This window comes from Bubalus bubalis, chromosome 9 (genome assembly GCF_019923935.1).
Source record: "Bubalus bubalis isolate 160015118507 breed Murrah chromosome 9, NDDB_SH_1, whole genome shotgun sequence".
NCBI classification, from domain to species: domain Eukaryota; kingdom Metazoa; phylum Chordata; class Mammalia; order Artiodactyla; family Bovidae; genus Bubalus; species Bubalus bubalis.
The window spans coordinates 102,823,845-102,845,444 of record NC_059165.1 but is presented as its reverse complement, the minus strand read 5'-3'; the positions used below and the strand labels follow the sequence as shown (position 1 = coordinate 102,845,444).

The window sequence follows — 21,600 nt, the reverse complement described above, 5'->3', positions numbered from 1 at the left end:
TTTGATTTCTTTCATCAGTGTTTTATAGTTTTCTATATATAGGTCTTTAGTTTCTTTAGGTAGATATATTCCTAAGTATTTTATTCTTTCCGTTGCAATGGTGAATGGAATTGTTTCCTTAATTTCTCTTTCTGTTTTCTCATTATTAGTGTATAGGAATGCAAGGGATTTCTGTGTGTTGATTTTATATCCTGCAACTTTACTATAGTCATTGATTAGTTCTAGTAATTTTATGGTGGAGTCTTTAGGGTTTTCTATGTAGAGGATCATGTCATCTGCAAATAGTGAGAGTTTTACTTCTTTTCCAATTTGGATTCCTTTTATTTCTTTTTCTGCTCTGATTGCTGTGGCCAAAACTTCCAAAACTATGTTGTATAGTAATGGTGAAAGTGGGCACCCTTGTCTTGTTCCTGACTTTAGAGGAAATGCTTTCAATTTTTCACCATGGAGGATAATGTTTGCTGTGGGTTTGTCATATATAGCTTTGATTATGTTGAGGTATGTTTCTTCTATTCCTGCTTTCTGGAGAGTTTTTATCATAAATGGATGTTGAATTTTGTCAAAGGCTTTCTCTGCATCTATTGAGATAATCATATGGTTTTTATTTTTCAATTTGTTAATGTGGTGTATTACATTGATTGATTTGCGGATATTGAAGAATCCTTGCATCCCTGGGATAAAGCCCACTTGGTCATGGTGTATGATCTTTTTAATGTGTTGTTGGATTCTGATTGCTAGAATTTTGTTAAGGATTTTTGCATCTATGTTCATCAGTGATATTGGCCTGTAGTTTTCTTTTTTTGTGGGATCTTTGTCAGGTTTTGGTATTAGGGTGATGGTGGCCTCATAGAATGAGTTTGGAAGTTTACCATCCTCTGCAATTTTCTGGAAGAGTTTGAGCAGGATAGGTGTTAGCTCTTCTCTAAATTTAATTTTTATATTGACCATATATCCTGAAGTCTATTGCATCATTCCCAGTGGAATACAAATAATAAGTTATTACCTCAATCTTAAAAAAAACACTTTGCTTCAGCCCACTTTCCTACCAGTTAGCACAGAGTTTTTTTTCCCCAACATGGAGCGAACCCCTTCGAAGAGTTTCTGTACATAAGTTTCAAATATTTCCTCTCCTGCTACAAATGGATTGTGACTTTCCACTAAGGGCTGTGATGGTGAATGAATGAGAGAGAGGAGGAAGGGAGGCATGGGGTCATAAGCCTCCTGTTTAATTCTCAAGACACACTCAGTCCTGGTCCAGTGACTGGCTGCTGTGGGGTACACATTCCTCTCCTGAGTGTGTTGGAGACTCATGCTAGAAGATTCAGAGACAACAAGCTCTAAGACATTCAGTCTCCATGAGTGTGTGTGTAACTCTGTGACTATGTGTGGGACTGTGTGTATGCCTAGGTGTCACTGGCTGATGGTGTGTGTGTGACTGTATGTATGCAATTGTGTGCATGGGTACATGCATGAGTGCCATGTGCTTTGCACATGTGTGTGCACATGTGTATAAGAGTGTGTATGTAAATGCAAGCACATGTGGGTACATGTCACTGTGTTTGTATGTGTCTATGTGCAGACAGTATGTATGCATATGTGATTGTTTATGTAACTGTGTACATGTGTATATGTGTGTAAGGATGTGAGTATATGTATCTTGAAGTCCTGAACCACTCTAACAGTCCACACCACTTTGTGTTCCTCACATCAACAGCTGTGGGAGGCCCCTACCTCTGTCCCCAGATCTCACCCATGCAGTATTGGAAGGACATTATGGAGAAATAACACCCTTAAAAGCAACCCTGAATAAGGACTGGTGGGTGCATGTTCTCTTCTGTCCCCCATGGACTGAGACCCAGGTGCCCACATGTGAGCTTTCTCGCTGAAGCACCCTTTACCTGCTGCCTTCCCTTCACAGTCTCTCTTCCACAGTGCCCTACTGGCATTTCCTGGGATCACTTCCTAAAGAAGCAACTTGCATTAGAAGCCTTGCCTCAGCATCACCTCAAAACAAAGTATTTACACTTGAATCCTTTCATCAGGATCTACTTCCAGAGAATGCAAACTAACACACACACATAAGCTTACTCCTTCAAACAAAACAGCTTATTATTATTCCCATTTTGCTGAGGAGGAATACAAGGCACAGAGAAGGCAAGTCACTTCCCCAAGGTCACACAGCTAGAAAGGGACAACTGACCCTAGCATTAACCATGAGTCATCTGTTCTGAAGCAAGTGCTTGTACCTTTCAAGGGAGTAAAGAACAGTGTACACTCATAGACTTCAAGAGAGCTGATGTCCATGCCAGGGGAGACCAAGGCTCATGGCTGGTGTCTGCATCCTCCTTCTGTCATAAAATAAGTGAAATAAAGGCAATTGTTCAGGCTTAGTGATGACTGTGAGCCTGGAAGTGTTGTTATTAGCAGTTAACTCACTTCAATTTATTTGAGTTTCACATTTGATTTTATTTGTCATTACCCTCAATTTTGGGGTTAGAAATTGAGGCACAGAAAGGTAAAGAGACCTGCCCAGATTCATTTAGTGGGGCCTGATTTGGCACCTGAAGTCCTTGTTCTCAATCTCAATTCTCTCTGGTTTCTACAGATCCCATGTATTGCTTGCTGCCACCTGGTTGGCATAGCACTAAGCAAGCAGTCAGCATGGTATTATGCACAACGCTATGAATTTTTCCTTTTAAAAATATGATTTGTAATTACATAGATTACTGATCTTAATGGAAAATGGTTTGCAGGCTTCATCTAAGAAAAGGAAACAATTGGTTAAATGTAGACATTTAACAGAATCATTGTTCCTCCTATTTCACCCTCCTATTTCGGATGTCAGGTATAATTTTTCAATATTTTCCATGCCTAAATGTTTACAGACACTCACATGACTGGATTGCTGAGGTGTCCTATCCCTTTGGTCAATGTAATAGTCGGGTTCTGGCAGAGACCTCAAATGAGCTACAGAAGAGTTGATTTAAGTAGGGGCCATTTACAAAGTATGAGCTCTACAAACAAGGACTATTGCATGTCATTGATTCTACAAGCATTAAGGCATTAATTGAGGAATTAAGGATGGTCTTTCCCATACTCTCCTGCTCAGCAGCTCCTCTAGGAGTCCCATCCTTCAAGTTTTCTGTCTGCCTGAGACCACACCTCAGAGCAATTCTGGACAGGATCAAGAGAGGGCCAGGAGGAGATGGTATATCCATTGGAGATCCACTGGGTGGTGCATTCTGAATATGGTTGTATGATCCATCAATGTGGTGATACACAGACCTCAAGATATCTCCCCACAGGGGTCACCTTATTGCCTGAGATTCCACCACTATAAATGTCCCTAGATTAACCGAGCATTGTCCCTTATAAATGGGAGTAGAGCAGCATAGCAGAGGGGAAATGCTTAGGCTTGGGGATAGGGCAAACAGATTCCTTCCAGCTCAACAACTTAGGCTAGAGGCTTGCCTTCTTTGAGCCTCAGTTTGCTCTTCCTTTAAATAGGTATTGTCCCTCCTGCTATCCCTTGGGTCTCCTGCCTGATTGCAATGTGTCGCCCAGGAGCACTGAGGGAAGGAGGAAATATTATCTTGTTGCAGAACATCTGATGCACAATAGGTATACTTTATATAGAACACCTCTCTCACAGAGAGAGTACAGTACTGTACTGTATGTATTTTATGTATAGCACCTGGCACACAGTAGGCATGCTTCATGAATACCCAGGACACAGTATATGCTCTTTGTGCAATATGTTGGCAACTCAGTAGGCGTGCTTTATGGAGAACACCTGGGATACAGGAGAAAGGATTTGTTTAGAGTATCCAGCGTACAGTAGGCACACTTTATGTAGAGTACCTGACACACAGTAGGCATATTTACATAAAGCACGAAGCACACAGTTGGTGCTCTTAACACAGAGTACTTTGCACATAGTAAGGATGCTTTATATAGAGCACCTGGCACTGAGTAGGAAGCCTTCTTGAGAGCATCCAATACACAGTAGGCATGCTCCATTTGCAACAGCTGGCACAGAGTGAACCAGATTTGTGAAGAGTACTTGGCATGCAGTAGATAGGGAGGGGATAAAATCAGTCCTAAAGGAAATCAACCCTGAATATTCATTGGGAGGACTGATGCTGAAGCTAAAGCTCCAATACTTTGGCCACCTGATGTGAAAAGCCGATTCACTGGAAAAGACCCTGATACTGGGAAAGATTGACAGCAAGAGGAGAAGGGGGCAACAGAGGCTAAGATGGTTGGATGGCATCACTGACTTAGTGGACATTAATTTGAGCAAACTCAGGGAGATAATGAAGGACAGGGAAGCCTAGTGTGTTGCAGTTGATGGGGTTGCAGAGAGTTGGACACAACTTGACGACTGAACAACAGCAAGATGCGTTTTATGTAAGCACCTGATACATAGTAGATGTGCTTTATATAGAGTTCCTGGCACACTACAGGCATGCTTTCTGAGGTACCTGGCACACAGTTTTTACATACAGTTCTCTACACAGAACAGGAATATCTGTGTGGAATATTGGCACAGAGAAGCGTGAGTACTAGGTGACAGGCCTTTTCCTTCATTTCATCTTTTTGGGGGGATCCTGATCTTCCCATCTTATTGTGAGACTCTCCTTGGTTCCTCTCAGGCTCTCATCCAACATCCCACTTTGCCACATGGGAAGACTGAGCCCAGGGAAGGTCAGCACAGCCCACAGTCAGAGTGAGGCTGCCCACTCAGAATCTCCCAACTCTGTCCTGCCCTGAGCAGGTCTTGTTCTCTATAAGCCCCTTGCAGCTTACCCTCAAGCCTCCAAGTGCCCTCTTCTGGCTGCGGGCTTTTTATCCCATGAGTCCAGTGCAGGTAATGCTCTTCCAGGCTGGTTTCTCTGCTCCTGCTCCCAGAAATCATCTCTCAAACAAGGCTTCAGGCTGTCTGGAGAAAGGGCTTGAATACCTTTCCAGGCTGTGACCCAGATGGTAGAAACTTCATGTCTCTGAGCTTATTGATTCTGTGCTGAGACATGGTGCATGAAGCCCTCTGGCCCATGCATGGAGCAGAGCCCCAGTCATGTTTTGGGATAAGGCTAGGGCCAGGTCCTACTTACCTGGCACCTGAATATACATTCTTCTACCTGCTGTACCTTGACCCTGGAAGGGCAGGGCTGGTTGTAAACTGGGAAGCCAAGAGTCACCTTTGCCCCAGTGTGCCCACATAGGACATACTGAGTCCTGAGGACTCAGTGTCAACAATGTGTGATTCTGAGCTGTTTCACAAGCTGCTTTCAATAGCACTGTGCTCCCCCTCCCCCCACCTTCTATGTAGGTAGCTGCCAGGAAGGGAGGAAGTAAGCAGGCTCCAGGGATTGGCTGGCTTAGCCTGGCCCCTGGCAGCTTCCCATAGGTTCAGGGGCCAAAAAAAGCCATCCCAGGAGGAGAGGAGAGGAATTTGTGTGAGACAAGCTGCTCTTGACAGAAGGTGCCAGGCTGGGGGTCAAAAGGCTGGGGGTCCTGGCCCAGGGTGGGGAAGGCTGCTACCCAAGGCAGGGTGGCTCCAGGGAAAGAACTGGCCTGGGAGATGAGGGAATACCAGTGGGTAACTAACACACATTCTTTGTGCGTGTTTGTATGTGTCTTTCTGTCTATATTTCCCTATTCCTCTGAATTTCTGTGTTTCTCCCTCCCTTCTCCCAGTCCCTGTCTGCCTGTCTCTGAGCCCTTCTTGCCTGTCCCAGCACTCCCCATCCCTGTCCTTCACTCCCTTGCTCCTCTCCCTTTATTTGTCTTTGCCTCACAACTCACCATCACTGCCTCTTCCTTCATCCTCAGGATTCAGCCTCCACTCTGACTGCCCCACAGGATGCTGGAGCCGAGCCTGTCCTGGCTGGGACTCGGGCCAGTGGCAGCCTCCCCGTGGCTGCTGCTGCTGTTCACTGGGGCCTCCTGGCTCCTGGCCCGCATCCTGGCCTGGACCTACACCTTCTACAACAACTCTCGTCACCTCCAGTGTTTCCCGCAGCCCCCAAAATGCAACTGGTTCTTGGGTCACCTAGGCCTGGTGAGTGTGGGCAGGAGCATGGGTCTGGGGGATCAGGGTGGATGGACTTCCTGAGGGTCAGGAATGGGGTTCAAGTTTGGACTGGGATCTAGGACAGCAGAGAAGCCAGGGAGGCTGGGGAGCCCCTCTTCCCTCACTCATTCATTTCCCTGCTCTGCCATCAGGACCTTCCCCACATCCTGTCCTTCCAACCCTAGCCTGCTTTAGGGTTCATCTGCTGCATGCCTTGCACACATTATGAATCTCTGAGGCCTGGCTGCACAGAACCTGGTTCCCTGGCCTCTTCAGTCTCCATGGTGGCCTGGAGGTCCTCAAGGGTGCTGTCCAGGGTCTGCTCTGCATGTGGCCCCTTTCCTGTGTCTTTTCACTCTGGGTCACAGCTTCCTCACAGGAAATAGCTATCACTTCCCTATTCCCACCTACAGGAGAAAAGCTCCCACCCTCTCCCATTCCCAGGACCCCTTCCTCTAATCTTACACCCTACCCTTCCCCAAGATGTCCCATTAGGCCCCTCCCCCCATCTGGATAAATTTAGCTACTCACTTCCTCTTTCAGAGCCTTCTTAGACTTACCCCTCCTCCACACCCACCTATCTTGTGCACTAGACTTGGACCTTTGACTTGTTCCTACTTACAATTAATTAAACAGTTAATCACCCGAGTACTTATTAACACAGCCCAGTTTGATGATCGTTCTGGGGAGGAGACACTACAGTGCCCTGTCCAGGGCTGGCACAAAGTAAGCACTCAAAATAAATATTTGATGGCCCTGGTGATGAATGTGACATCACCTCCCTCAGTCAAGGTCAAATGGATGGGCATCCAGCTCCCCCCATTTCCCAGGCAGCTTCCCTCTCCTGCCTGGGACAAGAACTAAACTTGGGAAGGACTTATAACAACTACTGTTCATTAAGGCAAAATCCACCACAATAGTGGTGTCCAAGGCTCATTGTGAAGATTTGCTGAGATTCCGGGTCTTAAAATGGTCTCAGTGGGTCCTGGAGGCAGCAGGAATGTTACAAAGTGACCGCAGTTCTGCCTTCTCCACAGGGCTTGGCCGTGGGGGCCATTCTTGTTTATACTTCCTTCCTCCAGCCCCTCTTGATATGCAACCTTGGCTGAGTCACACTCCCTCTCTGGACCAATCTCATCTAGTGCTTTGAATCCTCAGCTTAGGTGCTTGGGGAGACAGGAGCAATGCACAAAAGTGAAAATGATGTCACCTGCCTAGAGCACCTGGGGTATTTGTCAGGTTTGAATGGAGCATTGTGAGGGAAAGGGTGCTTCACCAGGAGAAAATCCATACTTCTTCCTCTTTGAGGGGATATGGCAACCATTTCTTCATTTGTTAGTGGCACAGTTGAAAGCATTGTCCATAGAAATAGACTGGATGCACTCTGCACAGAGACTGACCAGGGCGGGAGTTCCTAGGTCACAGTTCCTCACTGATTAATAGGCAGAGTTCATGTCTGTCCCTGGGGTCAGCCAGGGCTAGAAGGTCCCAGGTCTGCGGATCCTTTCCTATGCAAGGAAGCAGAGGCCATGTGGACTGGCCCAGAGATAAAAGGATGTGGGACCAAAACCCAGGGAGAAGTCTGAGGCCACCCTGACATCCACAAACCTCCCCCATAAGGATTTCCTCCTGTGGCCACCCCTGGTGGACAACTCCCAGGAGGACCAGAAAAATTTGCCTTCTCAAGCCAAGGTCCACCTCCCTGTGGGCACAGAGCCTGCCTTCTCCCTGTGCCCTGGGATAGACCTTTGGGACTTGGAGAGCCTCCAGGTCCCTCCCTCCCCCAGAGGGAAGGAGGAAGCAGATCCTCCATCTGTGCAGGATCCCACACTCTGTCCACTGCAGTGGACTCTCCTTCTGCAAAGTGATGGCCCTTACCTTGCTTACAGGTCCCCCCCACGGAGCAGGGCATGAGCAAATTAACTGAGCTGGTGGCCAAATACTCCCAAGGATTTAGGGTCTGGATGGGTCCCATCACCCCTATCATCGTTTTCTGCCACCCTGACTTGATCCGGATCGTCGCCAATGCTTCAGGTACTCAGGCAGAGCTTGTGGTGGTGGGTGCCATGATACACTTCAGGGCTTCCAGCCCCTCCCTGCCAAGCTGCCATGTAACCCCTACAGGACCCCAACCCCCTCCCCTCCTCTCTCTGCCATCTTCTTCTTTCCTTCATGTATTCATCATCCCAATCTCATAGCCTCCTCCCTTCTCCCTTCTCCCATTGCCATTTACACCCCACCCTGATGTCCCGGGTGAAAGACACCCCCATACATAAAGCCTCAGATTAGGGCAGAGAGATCTGTGACCTGGTGTGGTCAGAAATTGGCCAGAGGGAGATGAGCTATGCAAACGCAGAGAAGAAGCAAGGTTCTCTGCTGGGGGATGCTGGAAGACTTCCTGGAGGAGGAGTTGCTGAAACTGGATCTGGAAATTTTTTAAAAATTTTAAAGCAGAGGATCGAATTATGCAGTGGGCATCCATAACATTCCAGGCCCCCTGCCAGGCATGTCCTCAGTCCCACCCATCCCCAGATCGAGAGCAATGAAGACCTGTGGCCAGTGGAAGATCTGGGTTGCTATTTCCATGGCTATTTACCTCTCTGGTGGGTCGGTTTCTTTGAGCCTGTTCTTTGTTCTTGAACACTTCTAGTTCAGTGTCCTCCTTCTCCAGTCCCCAGGAATCTTCCTGAGGAAACCACCCAACCCTTGCTTCCTTCCCTTGCCTTCTGCCCCTCCCATACACAGATCAGGCAAGCAGGGCAACAAACAGCATGTGTCAGAGACCTGGGTTCAGACACCAGAATGCTGGGTGAACCTGGGAAGGGCCCATCCTCTCTCTGCCTGCTAAAGTCTCCTTTAGCTGGTAATGATGGAAATGCAACTCTACATGATCTACCAAGAGAAAGAGAATCAACTGGTCGTAAAATCCCAGGTGGGTGTCTTCAAGCCCAGGTGGACGCAGGGCTTAAACAGTCCGTCAGAGATAGACAATCTGAAGACAAAGAAATCTGTCTCCATCATTTAGTTCTGTGTTCATCTGTGACAGTATCACTCTCATCCTGGTACAGATGAACCCCTGAAGCTCAACCTTCATGGAACAGTGAGCTCATTCACAACACTTCCAGAAAAAGATACAGGGTTCCCTTTAATTTCTTTTGCCTGGGTCATAGGACCAATTCCTACATCCCTGAAACTCTGAATTCCATGTCTTGGGGGCACAGGGTCCTCTGAGCTATTGTTTTGGAGCTAAGAATGCAGGCCCTGGATTAAACAGTCCTGGACTAGTGTCTCAGATTTCTTATCTGTAAGAATGTAAGTGACTCCATCACTCAGAGCCTCAGTTCTTATCTGGAATAAGGGAATGGAAGAGAAATCAGGGGCACATGGTGTTTGGGGTCCAAACAGGGAAAGGCCATTTCTTTCCCCACACCCAAGGGACCCCAACTGTCATATATGGAGGATAAGGGGAAGGAGCCTTGCAGGAGGCTGAGGACTAAGGAGTTGCTGTTAAAGGCGGTGCATAGGCTCAAGTTGGGATCACTTTCCTACAAGTTCTTCCCTCTGGCAGCCTAGAAGAGTGTGAATTGGGTCCTATTTGTTCCTCTCCAGATTCAGAGCTCAGAGGACGTTCTCCTGTACACACAGGGCCTGGCCAGCACCTATGGGGATATGTCCTGCTGGTGGGTGGGGCCCTGGCACGCAATTATCCACATCTTCCACCCCACCTGCATCAAGCCTGTGCGCTTTGCTCCAGGTAGACATGCCCTTGACCACAGCTTGCCCCCTGTCATAGGCTTTGTGTGCAAGTGACCAGGATGCAGGCAAGGGGGCATGGCAAAGATGCCACTGTCTCCCATTGCAGAATCCCACCTGCCTGACCTCCGGGCATGTCTGTACAATGTCTGCTGACTGGCCACATCTGGTCATGTTTATATTTCTACCTTGATCCTGGTTGCAGCTGATATGTGTTATACCTGGTGGCACCTGCTGTATTTTATAACTGAGCTCAGAGATGGTCTCAGTCACCTCTGGGGCTCAGCTATGGCCAAAGACATTTGAGACATCTTGGAGTCTCTCTGGTTCTTGTCTGTGGTGCCATTAGAGACTCTCTGGTTCTCCAGCTGGTCACTCCTGGGGTACATTTCGGATTTATCTGTAGTCTGGAACTCAAAGCCACTCTGAGGAATGCCTGAGACCTTATGTGAGTCTTGTCTGATGCAGGTCTTAGGGTGGGTCTGGGTCTCGCCTGGTTCAGGTCTGTATCATCAGTGTATTCAGGTTCTGTCTGGAGCCTGCCTGGGCCACACTCAGGTCAGGTCAGATGGTCTTCAGGTCCATGGCAGAGCTGTTGTGTCCTGTCAGGTTGCGTCACACAGGTTGGGGCCACGTCAGTGCATGTTAACACATGGGGCCATGTCAGACGTCTCGGCGGGGGGCAGTCACTGCTGGGGCAAGTGTGGTGTCCTTGGTCCCCATAATGATGTTTTGTAGAGTGCTGGGTTATGCTTGGGTGTTCAGAAGATGCCATGTCAAGGAATGCTGGGCATGTTGTGTCATGTTGGGATGTATCTAAGCACATAGAGTCGTGTCTGTGGGCTCTGCCTTTGCTCTATTCTGTGCTGTAGCCTAGTCTGGTTCCCCCCCTCCCCTCACACCCCTTCCACATTTCCTGTGCTCTTGGCCACATTCTGCTATGGCTGGCTTGGAGGGCGAATGCAGATTCCTGGTTAGGATTCTCCACTCCCCACCAAAAGCCCCTTCCCTCCCCTCTCTCCTTGGGGAGAGGACCCTAACGGTCCTCATTCATGTCAGCTGCCATCGCACCAAAGGACGTGATCTTCTATGAAGTTCTTAAGCCCTGGCTGGGTGAGTAACTGTTCACAAAGGCGGCTGGGGACATCCCTGGGGACCCAGGGGAAGGTCTTCCTTTGCTCACTCCCTGTGGCTGTCTCTGCTAGGGGATGGGCTCCTGCTGAGTGCTGGTGACAAGTGGAGCAGACACCGTCGCATGCTGACACCTGCCTTCCACTTTAACATCCTGAAGCCCTATATGAAGATTTTCACCAAGAGCACAGACATCATGCACGTGAGTCTCTTGAACCCAGGGTTCCAGCTGGAGTCTGGGGGACATGGAGACTCATAGACATCTTATTTATAATTCTGGCTGTTCTAAGTGGCTTTGAGTCCATTGTTCTTCCTTTCTGAGCCTCAGTTGCTTTGGCTATAAAATTAGCATAATGTGATCCCTGCTTTCAGTCAGTAGAGCTAACATATTGAGATCTCTGGCACACAGTAGGTACTCAGAAGGCATTAGTTTCTATTCTACCTTGACAGAAGCCTTGGAATCTTGAGACATGTTTCATAATAATAATGAATATTGGACTAGTTCTTTCTAAGTAATAAATCACTTGAAAACAAGAAGGATTTTAGTATTGACAACAAAGGTCAGCCCAGGTGGCTCAGCAGTAAAGAATCCTCCTGCCGGTGCAGTAGCCACAGGAGACACAGGTTTGATCCCTAGGAAGATCCCCTGGAGGAGGAAAGGGCAACCCACTCCCATATTCTTTTGGGGATAATCCCTTAGATGGAGGAGCCTGGGGTCACAGAGAGTTGTACATGAATGTGCACACAGGCACACTAACAGCAAATCTATGAGTCAGTTGCTTGGTTCTTCTAGATGGAGATGGGGTCACTCATGTATCTGTGATCAGCTATGGGTCTGATAGTGTTGCGCTGCACCCTGCGGGCCTGCAAGCCACAGAACTGAATAAGGAGCTGGAGTAAGAAACAGAGACATCCGTGTTTTAATGGATACAGGGATCTTGCATGTCTGAAGCAAGGTCCTGGAGTGATATCCCACCATGTGCAGCAGACAGCAGGAAGGGCAAGGCAGAAGTCTTCCCTACCAAGGTGGGGAGTGGGATGTAACCAGTTGTGGGGGAATTGATGTCAGGTTTTTTCATAAGTTACCAAGAAAACTAGTAGAGGAGCCCACCCCCTCACTACCGCTTTAATAAACTATTATGATGGAGATGCTTTGATATAAAGATGAGAACAATCACCATCTGAGGCTGAAGACAAGTATGTAGAACTTGCTCATTAGGCTCTATGATTAAGAGGAAGGTCTCTCATGTGAATAGGGTGTAGGTGAAGCAGGGACTGGTCAAGCATTTGATGTACAGAGAACAAGAAGACAGCTGTCTTGGGTGGCCTGGCCATACAGATAGGAAGCCTTGCTGGTCTGGGTCAGTCCTGTCACAGGTTTGAAGCTTTGTTGGCTACAAGCTGATCTAGGATGATCTCAGCTGCGGTAACTAGATTTCCTTTCATGTGATTCTCTCCCTTCAAAGGGCATCTCAGACTGGTTCAAATGGCAGAGGCAGGATTTGAGAAGACTGAGAGGAAGCTGTAATGTGCCTTGGGGTCTAGGTTTGGGTTGGTCACCTCATCATTTTCACCACAGTCTATTGGCCAAAGCAAGTCCAAGGCCAGCTCAGGATCAAAAGATGCTGAAACAGGCTCCACCTCCAAGTAGAGTTACTGAAAAATTACATTGCAAAAAGTTTGGATACATACATAGGGAAGTGAAGAATTAGAGGTCAGGCTTTTGTGAAGTGCCTGTAATTTTTCCATGCTTGCAAGCTGACAAGTGAGCTTATTACTGTTTTATGGATTCTGCTGGAATACGTGAGACTCCTGGGTCATAGACAAAGGTTAGCCCATCAAACAACATGTGCTTCTTGTTGGTTTGCATCCTTCATCCAAGTCACCGAATCGCATGCAAGTGACATAGGTGGGCTTCTATAGATGCCTGCTCATGTAGTATGTTTTATCACAGGGGAGGGAGTACTAGGTTTAGGGACTCTGTGACTTTTATAGCAATTAGAAGCAATCCTAATATTTGTCCAGGATGAGTCACTACCTCACTTTTCAAGGCTGTCTGCTACAAACACAACTCTGAGAAATGGGCCAAGTAAAGAATATTAGGGCCTTCCAATTTTTTGGCCTACCCAGCAAAAAAGTGCATGGGTACTCTGGGCCCACAAAGGATTAACTCTTCTAACATAAGGAACATTTTCCTAATCGATTTATAACAATGAAGATGATAAAACCTAACATTTGTTATTGTTGGTTGGTCAGTCATTAAGTCCTGTCTGACTCTTTGCAATCCCGTGGATTACAACACACCAGGCTTCCCTGTCCTTTGCTAGTTCCCAGAGTTTGCTCAAACTCATGTCCATTGAGTCAGTGATGACATCTAACCATCTCATTCTCTGTCACGCCCTTCTGCTCATGCCCTCAATCTCTCCAAGCATCAGGGACTTTTCCAATGAGTCCGCTCTTCACATCAGGTGGCCAAAGTATTGGAGCTTCAGCTTCATCATCAGTCCTTCCAATGAATATTCAGAGTTGATTTCCTATAGGATTGGTTGGTTTGATATCCTTGCTGTCCAAGTGATTCTCAAGAGTCTTCTCCAGCACCAAAATCTGAAGCATCAGTTCTTCAGTGCTCAGCCTTCTTTATGGTCCAACTCTCACAGCCATACATGACTACTGGAAAAGCTATAGCTTTGACTATAAGCACCTTTGTAGGCAAGGCAATGTCTCTGCTTTTTAATATACTGTCTAGGTTTGCCATAGCTTTTCTTTCAAGATGTGTCTTTTAATTTCATGGCTGCTGTCACTGAATAACAATTGTTAGCACTTAACTTTATTTAAAGTTGACCAATGATACATAAGTATAGAGCACAGAGCCAGGATTCACAAACCCAGATCTCCTGGCTCCCAGCCATGGAGTTTATATACTAATAGCAACATAAGTCCAGTCCTCCCTGGGGCTGGGTGCCTGGGACCAGGAGACAGAGTCTGGGGGAGTGCATCTTGGTGTTTGGGATTAGGGAGGGGCACCAGAGAGGCAATTCTCAGCCTCAGCTGTGTCCTCTTCTCTGTTCAGGCCAAGTGGCAGCGCATGATCAAAGAGGGCCACACCCATCTGGACATGTTTGAACACATCAGCCTCATGACCCTGGACAGTCTGCAGAAATGCGTCTTCAGTTACGACAGCAATTGCCAGGAGTGAGTCTCAGCCCAGCGCCTGGGAATGCAGACCCACTAGAGTAGATGAGGGAGGGAGGGTAATCAGAAGAGTCTTCCCAGAGGAGGTGGGTCAGAGCTGGACATTGAAGGACAGGGAAGGGAAAGAGAAGGAGCGATTCCTGCAAGTAGGTAGAACTGTTTGATAAAGGGCAGGAGGTTATAATGAACAAAGTGTGTGCAATAGTGATGAGACACTTCGGAAATAAGGTTGGAGGAGTGGGCAGGTTATATCTTAAGGGCATTTGAAGCCAGACAAAGAGGATATGAACTTTATCCTGAGGTTTTCAGGAAGCTATGAAAAGTGTTTCAGAAGATGAGAGTCATGGTCAAATCCGAACTCTAACATCTGACTCAAGAGAAGACTGACCATAATGTAGACCCTGGATGGTGTTGACAATGGATCTAAGGAGAATAGGGAAGTGAATGAAAGTGAAAGTGAAGTCGCTCAGTCGTGTCCGGCTCTCTGTGACCCCATGGACTCCTCTGTCCATGGGATTTTCCAGGCAAGAGTACTGGAGTGGGTTGCCATTTCCTTCTCCAATTGACCTGCTAGCAGAAGATCTGAGCTGAGTGGACAGTTTTGGAGAAAAAGGGCAGATACTGGGTAAGAGAGAGAGAAGAAGCTGTGCTCTGGCTGCCTGGGGTATGGAGGCAGCTCACAGAGATGGGAAGTGGATTGAGAGAGTCTGGAGCATCACTCTCCTGGCTCATCACCATACTGGATCTATGGGCCCACCTGTTCTTGGAGCCTCAGTTTCCTGAAGGGAGGTAGCCTTCGGTTTCTGAGTTTCAGGTGTTTTAAGTTGTTGCATCCCTTCATGCTCTCATTCTACAGGAAGCCCAGTGAATATATTGCTGCCATCTTGGAGCTCAGTGCCCTTGTTGCAAAACGACACCAGGAGATTTTTTTGCACATGGACTTCCTGTACTACCTCACCCCAGAAGGGCGGCGCTTCCGCAGGGCCTGCCGCCTGGTGCACGACTTCACAGATGCCGTCATTCAGGAACGGCACCGCACCCTCCCCAGTGAGGGTATTGATGACTTCCTCAAGGCCAAAGCGAAGACCAAGACTTTAGATTTCATTGATGTGCTCCTGTTGACCAAGGTGGGCTCCTCTGGTTTCTTGTTCAAGAAGTAGAATGGACCTTGGGAACTTGATTTGATCAAAGAATTTGGACTGGATGCAGAGGGCACTGGGGAGCCATGTGAGATGCTCATGGAAGGGAGGGGTGGGTTAGGATAAGTTTTTAAAATGACCAATATGGAATACTGCCTGCAGGAGGGCTGCTAAATCTGAAATTGTGAGGGGCCTGAGATTTCACTCTACTTCCAAGTTAATAAGACAGGATATGTGCATATACATGTGTGAGCTCAATCATGTCTGACTCTGTGACCTCGTGGATTGTAGCCCACCAGATTGCTCTGTCCATGGGATTTTACAGGCAGGAATGCTTGGCTTGCCATTTCTTCCTCTAGGGGACCTTCCTGAGCCAGGGATCAAACCCATGTTTCCTTGTATCTCCTGCATTGGCAAGCAGATTCTTTACCACTGAGCCACCTGGGAAGTCTCACATGTCTGTATATTTGCATACATATATATACATGTATCTATATATACAGAACCCTAGATAAGAGCAACCTATGTATTATTTATAGCAGTAACAGTAGTCAGAGTAGAATTGTAGCCCTGGTTCCCCATTCCCAAATTCCTTTGAGGGCACCATGATGCTTCCATCTTTACATGCAGCCATGTTGCATGGAGGGGAAGTACTGCCAAGTGTTGAATTCTAGAACTCTTTTTTTTTTTTTTTTTTGACCACCCCTTTTGGCATGCTGGATCTTAGTTCCCCAACCAGAAATGGAACCTGTGTCCCCTGCAGTGAAAGTGTGGAGTCTTAACCATCAGACTGCCACTGACATTCTGAATTTTAGAACTTATGCAAGATATATGCTCCCTTCTTCCCTACCGGGGTGGTCAGGGAGAGGGAAAGAAAGAAAGAAAAGAAGAAGGGAGCAGTGAGGAGGGGAGGAGGGGAGAGAAGAGGAGAAGATATGAAACAATATGAGACAAGAGTAGAAAAGACAGACAATGTTCTGGAGTTTAAACAAATTCTCACTGGAAAGAAATTGAAGTCTATAGATCTACAGGTTTATAACCCATTCCTTATCTTTAGGAGAGAAAAGGAATCTCTGAATTTATTGGGTTGCCAAAAACCCAAACAAGATTTCTGTCCAACCCAATACTATCATACAAAGTGAGCAAATGGCATTGGGGCAATGCTCAATCTCTAGTTTCTAAGTTTCCATTCAGTCATTCTTTAACCCAGGTTGCATCATGTAGAAACATGAAAATATTTATGGATCTTTGATTCCATTCACCAGGGACAATTTAAGAGGAAAAGTGGTCAAGAGGAAGTCTGTGTGGTGGGTCCTCTAGTGATAGTGTCCAGGAGTTCAGGGTGGCCTTGGGTTTCTAGATGGATGATGGAGATGTTCAAAGATTGTCTCAGGTTAGACTCAGGTGCCTTCAAAGCTGGTGTGATTCTGGGGATCTTGCTTTCTCTCCAGGATGAAGATGGGAAGGGATTGTCAGATGAAGATATCCGGGCTGAAGCTGACACCTTCATGTTTGAAGGTGAGGGTCCCAGTGTAGGACTACAGGAGGAGAAAGAACTTGCTGAATGGACCCTGGGCCACCCTATCCCTCCCCCTCCTCTCCATGGGCCTTAATGCGAGGGAGCTGTCCATGCTCTGGTGCTGAAGTAGCCCAGAGACCCAAGCCTTTCTGAATGCTTCTCAGGCCATGATACCACAGCCAGTGGTCTCTCCTGGATTCTGTACAACCTTGCCAAGCACCAAGAATATCAGGAGCGCTGCCGGCAGGAGGTGCAAGAGCTCCTGAAGGATCGCGAGCCTAAAAACATTGAATGGTAAGTCCAAGTCTCCTGGTCTATTTCTGAGCCCCTCTCATTGGTTCTGTTGAGAAGACAGGGTTGGTTAGTTCTGGCATTATTGCTTAGTAGGAATATAATCAGAGACTTGGCAGGATCTAGTACTAGAATACTTAAAAAATAACTATTAGGCAAACTGTGAGGAAGGGAAATGAGTGCTATTGGGCCATAGCTGTTGTGTTTTGTGGTTATCCAATTTTGAATAAGTTAACTGTATCACCTGCTAAGAATTTTAATTCAGTTCAGTTCAGTCACTCAGTCATGTCCTACTCTTTGTGACCCCATGGATTGCAGCACACCAGGCTTTCCTGTCCAGAACCAACTGACAGAATTTGCTCAAACTCACACCCATTGAGTCGGTGATGCCATCCAACCATATCATCCTCTGTCCTCCCCTTCTCCTCCTGCCTTCAATCTTGCCCAGCATCAGGGTCTTTTCCAATGAGTCAGTTCTTCACATCAGTAGGCCAAGTATTGGAGTTTCAGCTTTAGCATCAGTCCCTCCAATGAATATTAGGACTGATTTCCTTTAGGATTGACTGGTTGGATCTCCTTTCAGTCCAAGGGACTCTCAAGAGTTTTCTCCAACATTACAGTTCAAAAGCATCGATTTTTTGGCCCTCTGCTTTCTTTATAGTCCAACTCTCACATCCATACTTGACTACTGGAAAAACCATAGCATTGACTAGATGGACCATTGTTGGTGAAATAATGTCTCTGCTTTTTAATGTGCTGCCTAGATTAGTCATAGCTTTTTTTTCCAAGGAGCAAGCATCTTTTAATTTCATGGCTATAGTCACCATCTGCAGTGATTTTGGAGCCCAAAAAAATAGTCTCTCACTGTTTCCATTGTTTTTCTATCTATTTGCCATGAAGTGATGGGACCAGAGGCCATGATCTTTGTTTTCTGAATGTTGAGTTTTAAGCCAACTTTTTCACTCTCCTCTTTCACTTTCAACAAGGGGCTTTTTAGTTCTTCTTCACTTTCTGTCATAAGGGTGATGTCATCTGCATATCTGAGGTTATTGATATTTCTCTGGGCAATCCTGATTCCAGCTTGTGCTTCTTCCAGCCCAGCGTTTCTCATGATGTACTCTGCATATGAGTTAAATAAGCAGAATGACAATATACAGCCTTGACATACTCCTTTCCCAATTTGGAACCAGTCTGTTGTTCCATGTCTGGTTCTAACTGTTGCTTCTTGACCCACATATAGATTTCTCAGGAGGCAGGTCAGGTGGTCTGGTATTCCCATCTCTTTCAGAATTTTCCACAGTTTGTTGTGATCCACACAGTCAAAGGCTTTGGCATAGTCAATAAAGAAGAAATAGATGTTTTTCTGGAACTCTCTGGCTTTCTTGATGATTCAACCAATGTTGGCAATTTGCTCTCTGGTTTCTCTGCCTTTTCTAAATCCAGCTTGAACATCTGGAAGTTCTCAGTTCATGTATTGTTGAAGCCTGGCTTGGAGAATTTTGAGCATTACTTTACTAGCATGTGAAATGAGTGCAATTGTGCAGTAGTTTGAACATTCTTTGGCATTGCCTTTCTTGGGAATTAGAATGAAAACTGACCTTTTGCAGTCCTTTGGCCATTGCTGAGTTTTCCAAATTTGCTGGCCTATTGAGTGTAGCACTTTCATAGCATCATCTTTTAGGGTTTGAAATAGCTCAACTGGAATTCCATCACCTCCACTAGCTTTGTTTGTCGTGATGCTTCCTAAGGCCCACCTGACTTCGCATTCCAGGATGTCTGGCTCTAGTCCAGTGATCACACCATCATGGTACCTGGGTCATGGACATCTGTTTGGTATAGTTTTTCTGTGTATTCTTGCCACCCCTTCTTAATATCTTCTGCTTCTGTTAGGTCCATACCATTTCTGTCCTTTATTGTGTCCATCTTTTCATGAAATGTTCCCTTGCTATCTCTCATTTTCCTGAAGAGATCTCTAATCTATTGTTTTCATCTATTTCTTTGCATTGATCACTGAGGAAGGCTTTCTTATCTCTCTGTGCTATTCTTTGGAACTCTGCATTCAGATGCTTATATCTTTCCTTTTCTCCTTTGCCTTTAGATTCTCTTCTTTTCTCAGCTATTTGTAAGGCTTCCTCAAACAACCATTTTGCCTTTTTGGATTTCTTTTTCTTGGGGATGGTCTTGATCACTGCCTCCTGTACAATGTCATGAACCTCTGTCCATAGTTCTTCAGGCACTCTGTCTATCAGATCTAATCCCTTGAGTCTATGTTAAGAATTTAATATACACTATTGATACTATGTATAAAATAGATAACTAATAAGAACATACTGTATAGCATAGGGAAACTCTACTCAATGCTCTGTGGTGACAGAATGGGGAGAAAATAAAAAATGAGGAGATACATGTAGCTGATTCACTTTCCTGTACAGTAGAAATAAATAAAATGTTGTAAACCAACTATACTCCAATAAAAGCTTTTTACAAAGGAATTTAAATCACCACCCAAATGAAGGAGATTAAAGAAAAATAATTCAGTCCCCTTACTGGATCTTCAAGGTCTATAAAATTTTCCAGTGAATTCTCTTCTTTACTAAGTATAAAATCACTGTCTGCCAAAAATTACATATTCACATTTTGAATGGCATTATGCTCCTTTTTCACATCTAATTGCACTAGCTAGTGTCTCTAGTGCTGTAATAAATAAGAGTAAACATTGAATCTGATCTTTTATTCATTTGCCTTTTGACTTTTCTGTCTTGCCATAAATAATATTTTATTTTTACACAAATTTGTAAACTTATAGCTGGCTTTTCCATGTTTTGCTTTAAAAAGTTCTAAAAATATCTCACTAAGCTTCTTCTGGTACTTCTAAGACATTGCTTTTTTTTTCTTTATTTTTAAGAACCACTTTTTTTGATGTATGATGGACAAAGAAAAAGCTGTACATAAATAATGTATACAACCTAATGTGTTTGGAGATATTTCAACCAACAATCCAATTTTGTTCTAGGCAGAGAGGGTCTTATGGGGCACAAGGAGGGCTCTATTTTTGCTCACTGGATAATTGTCACGGGGTTTCCTCAGGGACGACCTGGCCCAGTTGCCCTTCCTGACCATGTGCATCAAGGAGAGTCTGCGATTGCACCCCCCAGTCACGGTCATCTCCCGCCGCTGTACCCAGGACACTGTACTTCCAGATGGCCGGGTCATCCCCAAAGGTGCCCACAATGACTAGGAGAGGAGGTTCCTGGTGAGAAAGAGGGGCCAATCGGGCAGGTGGAACCTAGACCTGACTGCCCCTCCTCTTCCACAGGTGTTATCTGCCTCATCAGCATTTTCGGGACCCACCACAACCCATCTGTGTGGCCAGATCCTGAGGTGATACCTCCCCCACCCCCCACCCCCCTTATCCTTATCCATTCCCCTCAGGGGACCCAGGGGAGGGTGCAGGGTTCTGACTTCTGGCAAATCAGCCATCACCTCCCCCTACTATACAAACATCTGCCAAGTAGCCCTGTCTTGTCTTGCCCCCAGGTCTTTGATCCCTTCCGCTTCGACCCAGAAAACATCAAAGGGAGGTCACCTGTGGCTTTTATTCCCTTCTCCGCGGGGCCCAGGTGAAGACAGCGGCCATCTGAGATGGGGGTGGAGAGGTGGGGGTAGGGGGCTGGTGAAATTCCAGGTTAAGTGTGGGGCCAGGAAGGGGGAAAACTTTAAGATGGTCACTTTCTCTCCCCTACCCTCAGACATTATGGTAAGAGTCTGGGGAATGGTGGTGGGCTCAAGGAGGGGTTCATAGTGTGCTGAGGGGACCCGCTCCCCTGTCTACTGGTCTGAGTTCAGCAGTGGAGAGTGGACTAGGGTCTGGAGATATGCAAGCCCACATACGGTTCCAGGCATGGTTAGCCTCTTTCTCTATACTGTGGGTGGGAATGGGGGTTGTGGGGCAGATACCAGGTGCTTTGGGGTCCGGGTGAGGGTTCCGGGTGCAGTCAAAACCCCCACTCCCACCCACAGGAACTGTATCGGGCAGACATTCGCCATGACTGAGATGAAGGTGGTCCTGGCGCTGACGCTACTGCGGTTCCGCGTCCTGCCAGACAAGGAGGAGCCTCGCAGGAAGCCAGAGCTGATCCTGCGCGCGGAGGGCGGACTTTGGCTGCGGGTGGAACCGCTGAGCACAGGGCAGCAATGACCCATTACCTTCTTGCCTGGGATCCATAGTGACCCTAGACATCTCCAGATTCCCAGGAATAAAACTATGCTTCTCATTTCCGTTCCAGTCACATCGAGAGCCAGCCGGGGCGCTTGGGGCCTGGGAGGATCTAGGCGGGTAGGCGTGGCTATGAACCTGGGAGGTAGGGGGAAGGAGGGAGGGGAGGGGAATGGGGGCAGGTATAGTTATAACAGCTGGAGCTACATCTTGGATCATGAGGACAAGACTACTCTTTAGGGAAGGTGGAGCAGAGAGCTAGATGCAGTCAGGATCAGATGTC

The 21,600-nt window shown here is 46.6% G+C and overlaps 1 protein-coding gene across 5 annotated transcripts; it reads left to right on the top strand.

Moving 5' to 3' along the window:
• The first annotated feature begins 5,338 nt into the window (after positions 1–5,338).
• LOC102413949 (cytochrome P450 4F2) lies at positions 5,339–21,375 on the top strand. 5 transcript variants are annotated; one of them, XM_025293727.3, is made up of 13 exons: positions 5,339–5,485; positions 5,836–6,064; positions 7,966–8,110; positions 10,889–10,942; positions 11,035–11,162; positions 14,031–14,152; positions 15,009–15,279; positions 16,743–16,809; positions 16,975–17,104; positions 20,189–20,322; positions 20,418–20,482; positions 20,639–20,721; positions 21,122–21,375. In XM_025293727.3, exons 2-13 carry the CDS (start codon positions 5,867–5,869, stop codon positions 21,297–21,299), a joined length of 1,575 nt encoding a protein of 524 aa, XP_025149512.2. In that variant the 5' UTR covers positions 5,339–5,485; positions 5,836–5,866; the 3' UTR covers positions 21,300–21,375. The 5 variants fall into 5 exon arrangements, with proteins under 5 accessions (XP_025149512.2, XP_025149513.2, XP_025149514.2 ...); XM_025293725.3 differs by having other exon boundaries at positions 5,472–5,602; XM_025293726.3 differs by lacking the exon at positions 5,339–5,485 and adding an exon at positions 5,489–5,598.
• Positions 21,376–21,600: the final 225 nt, after the last annotated feature.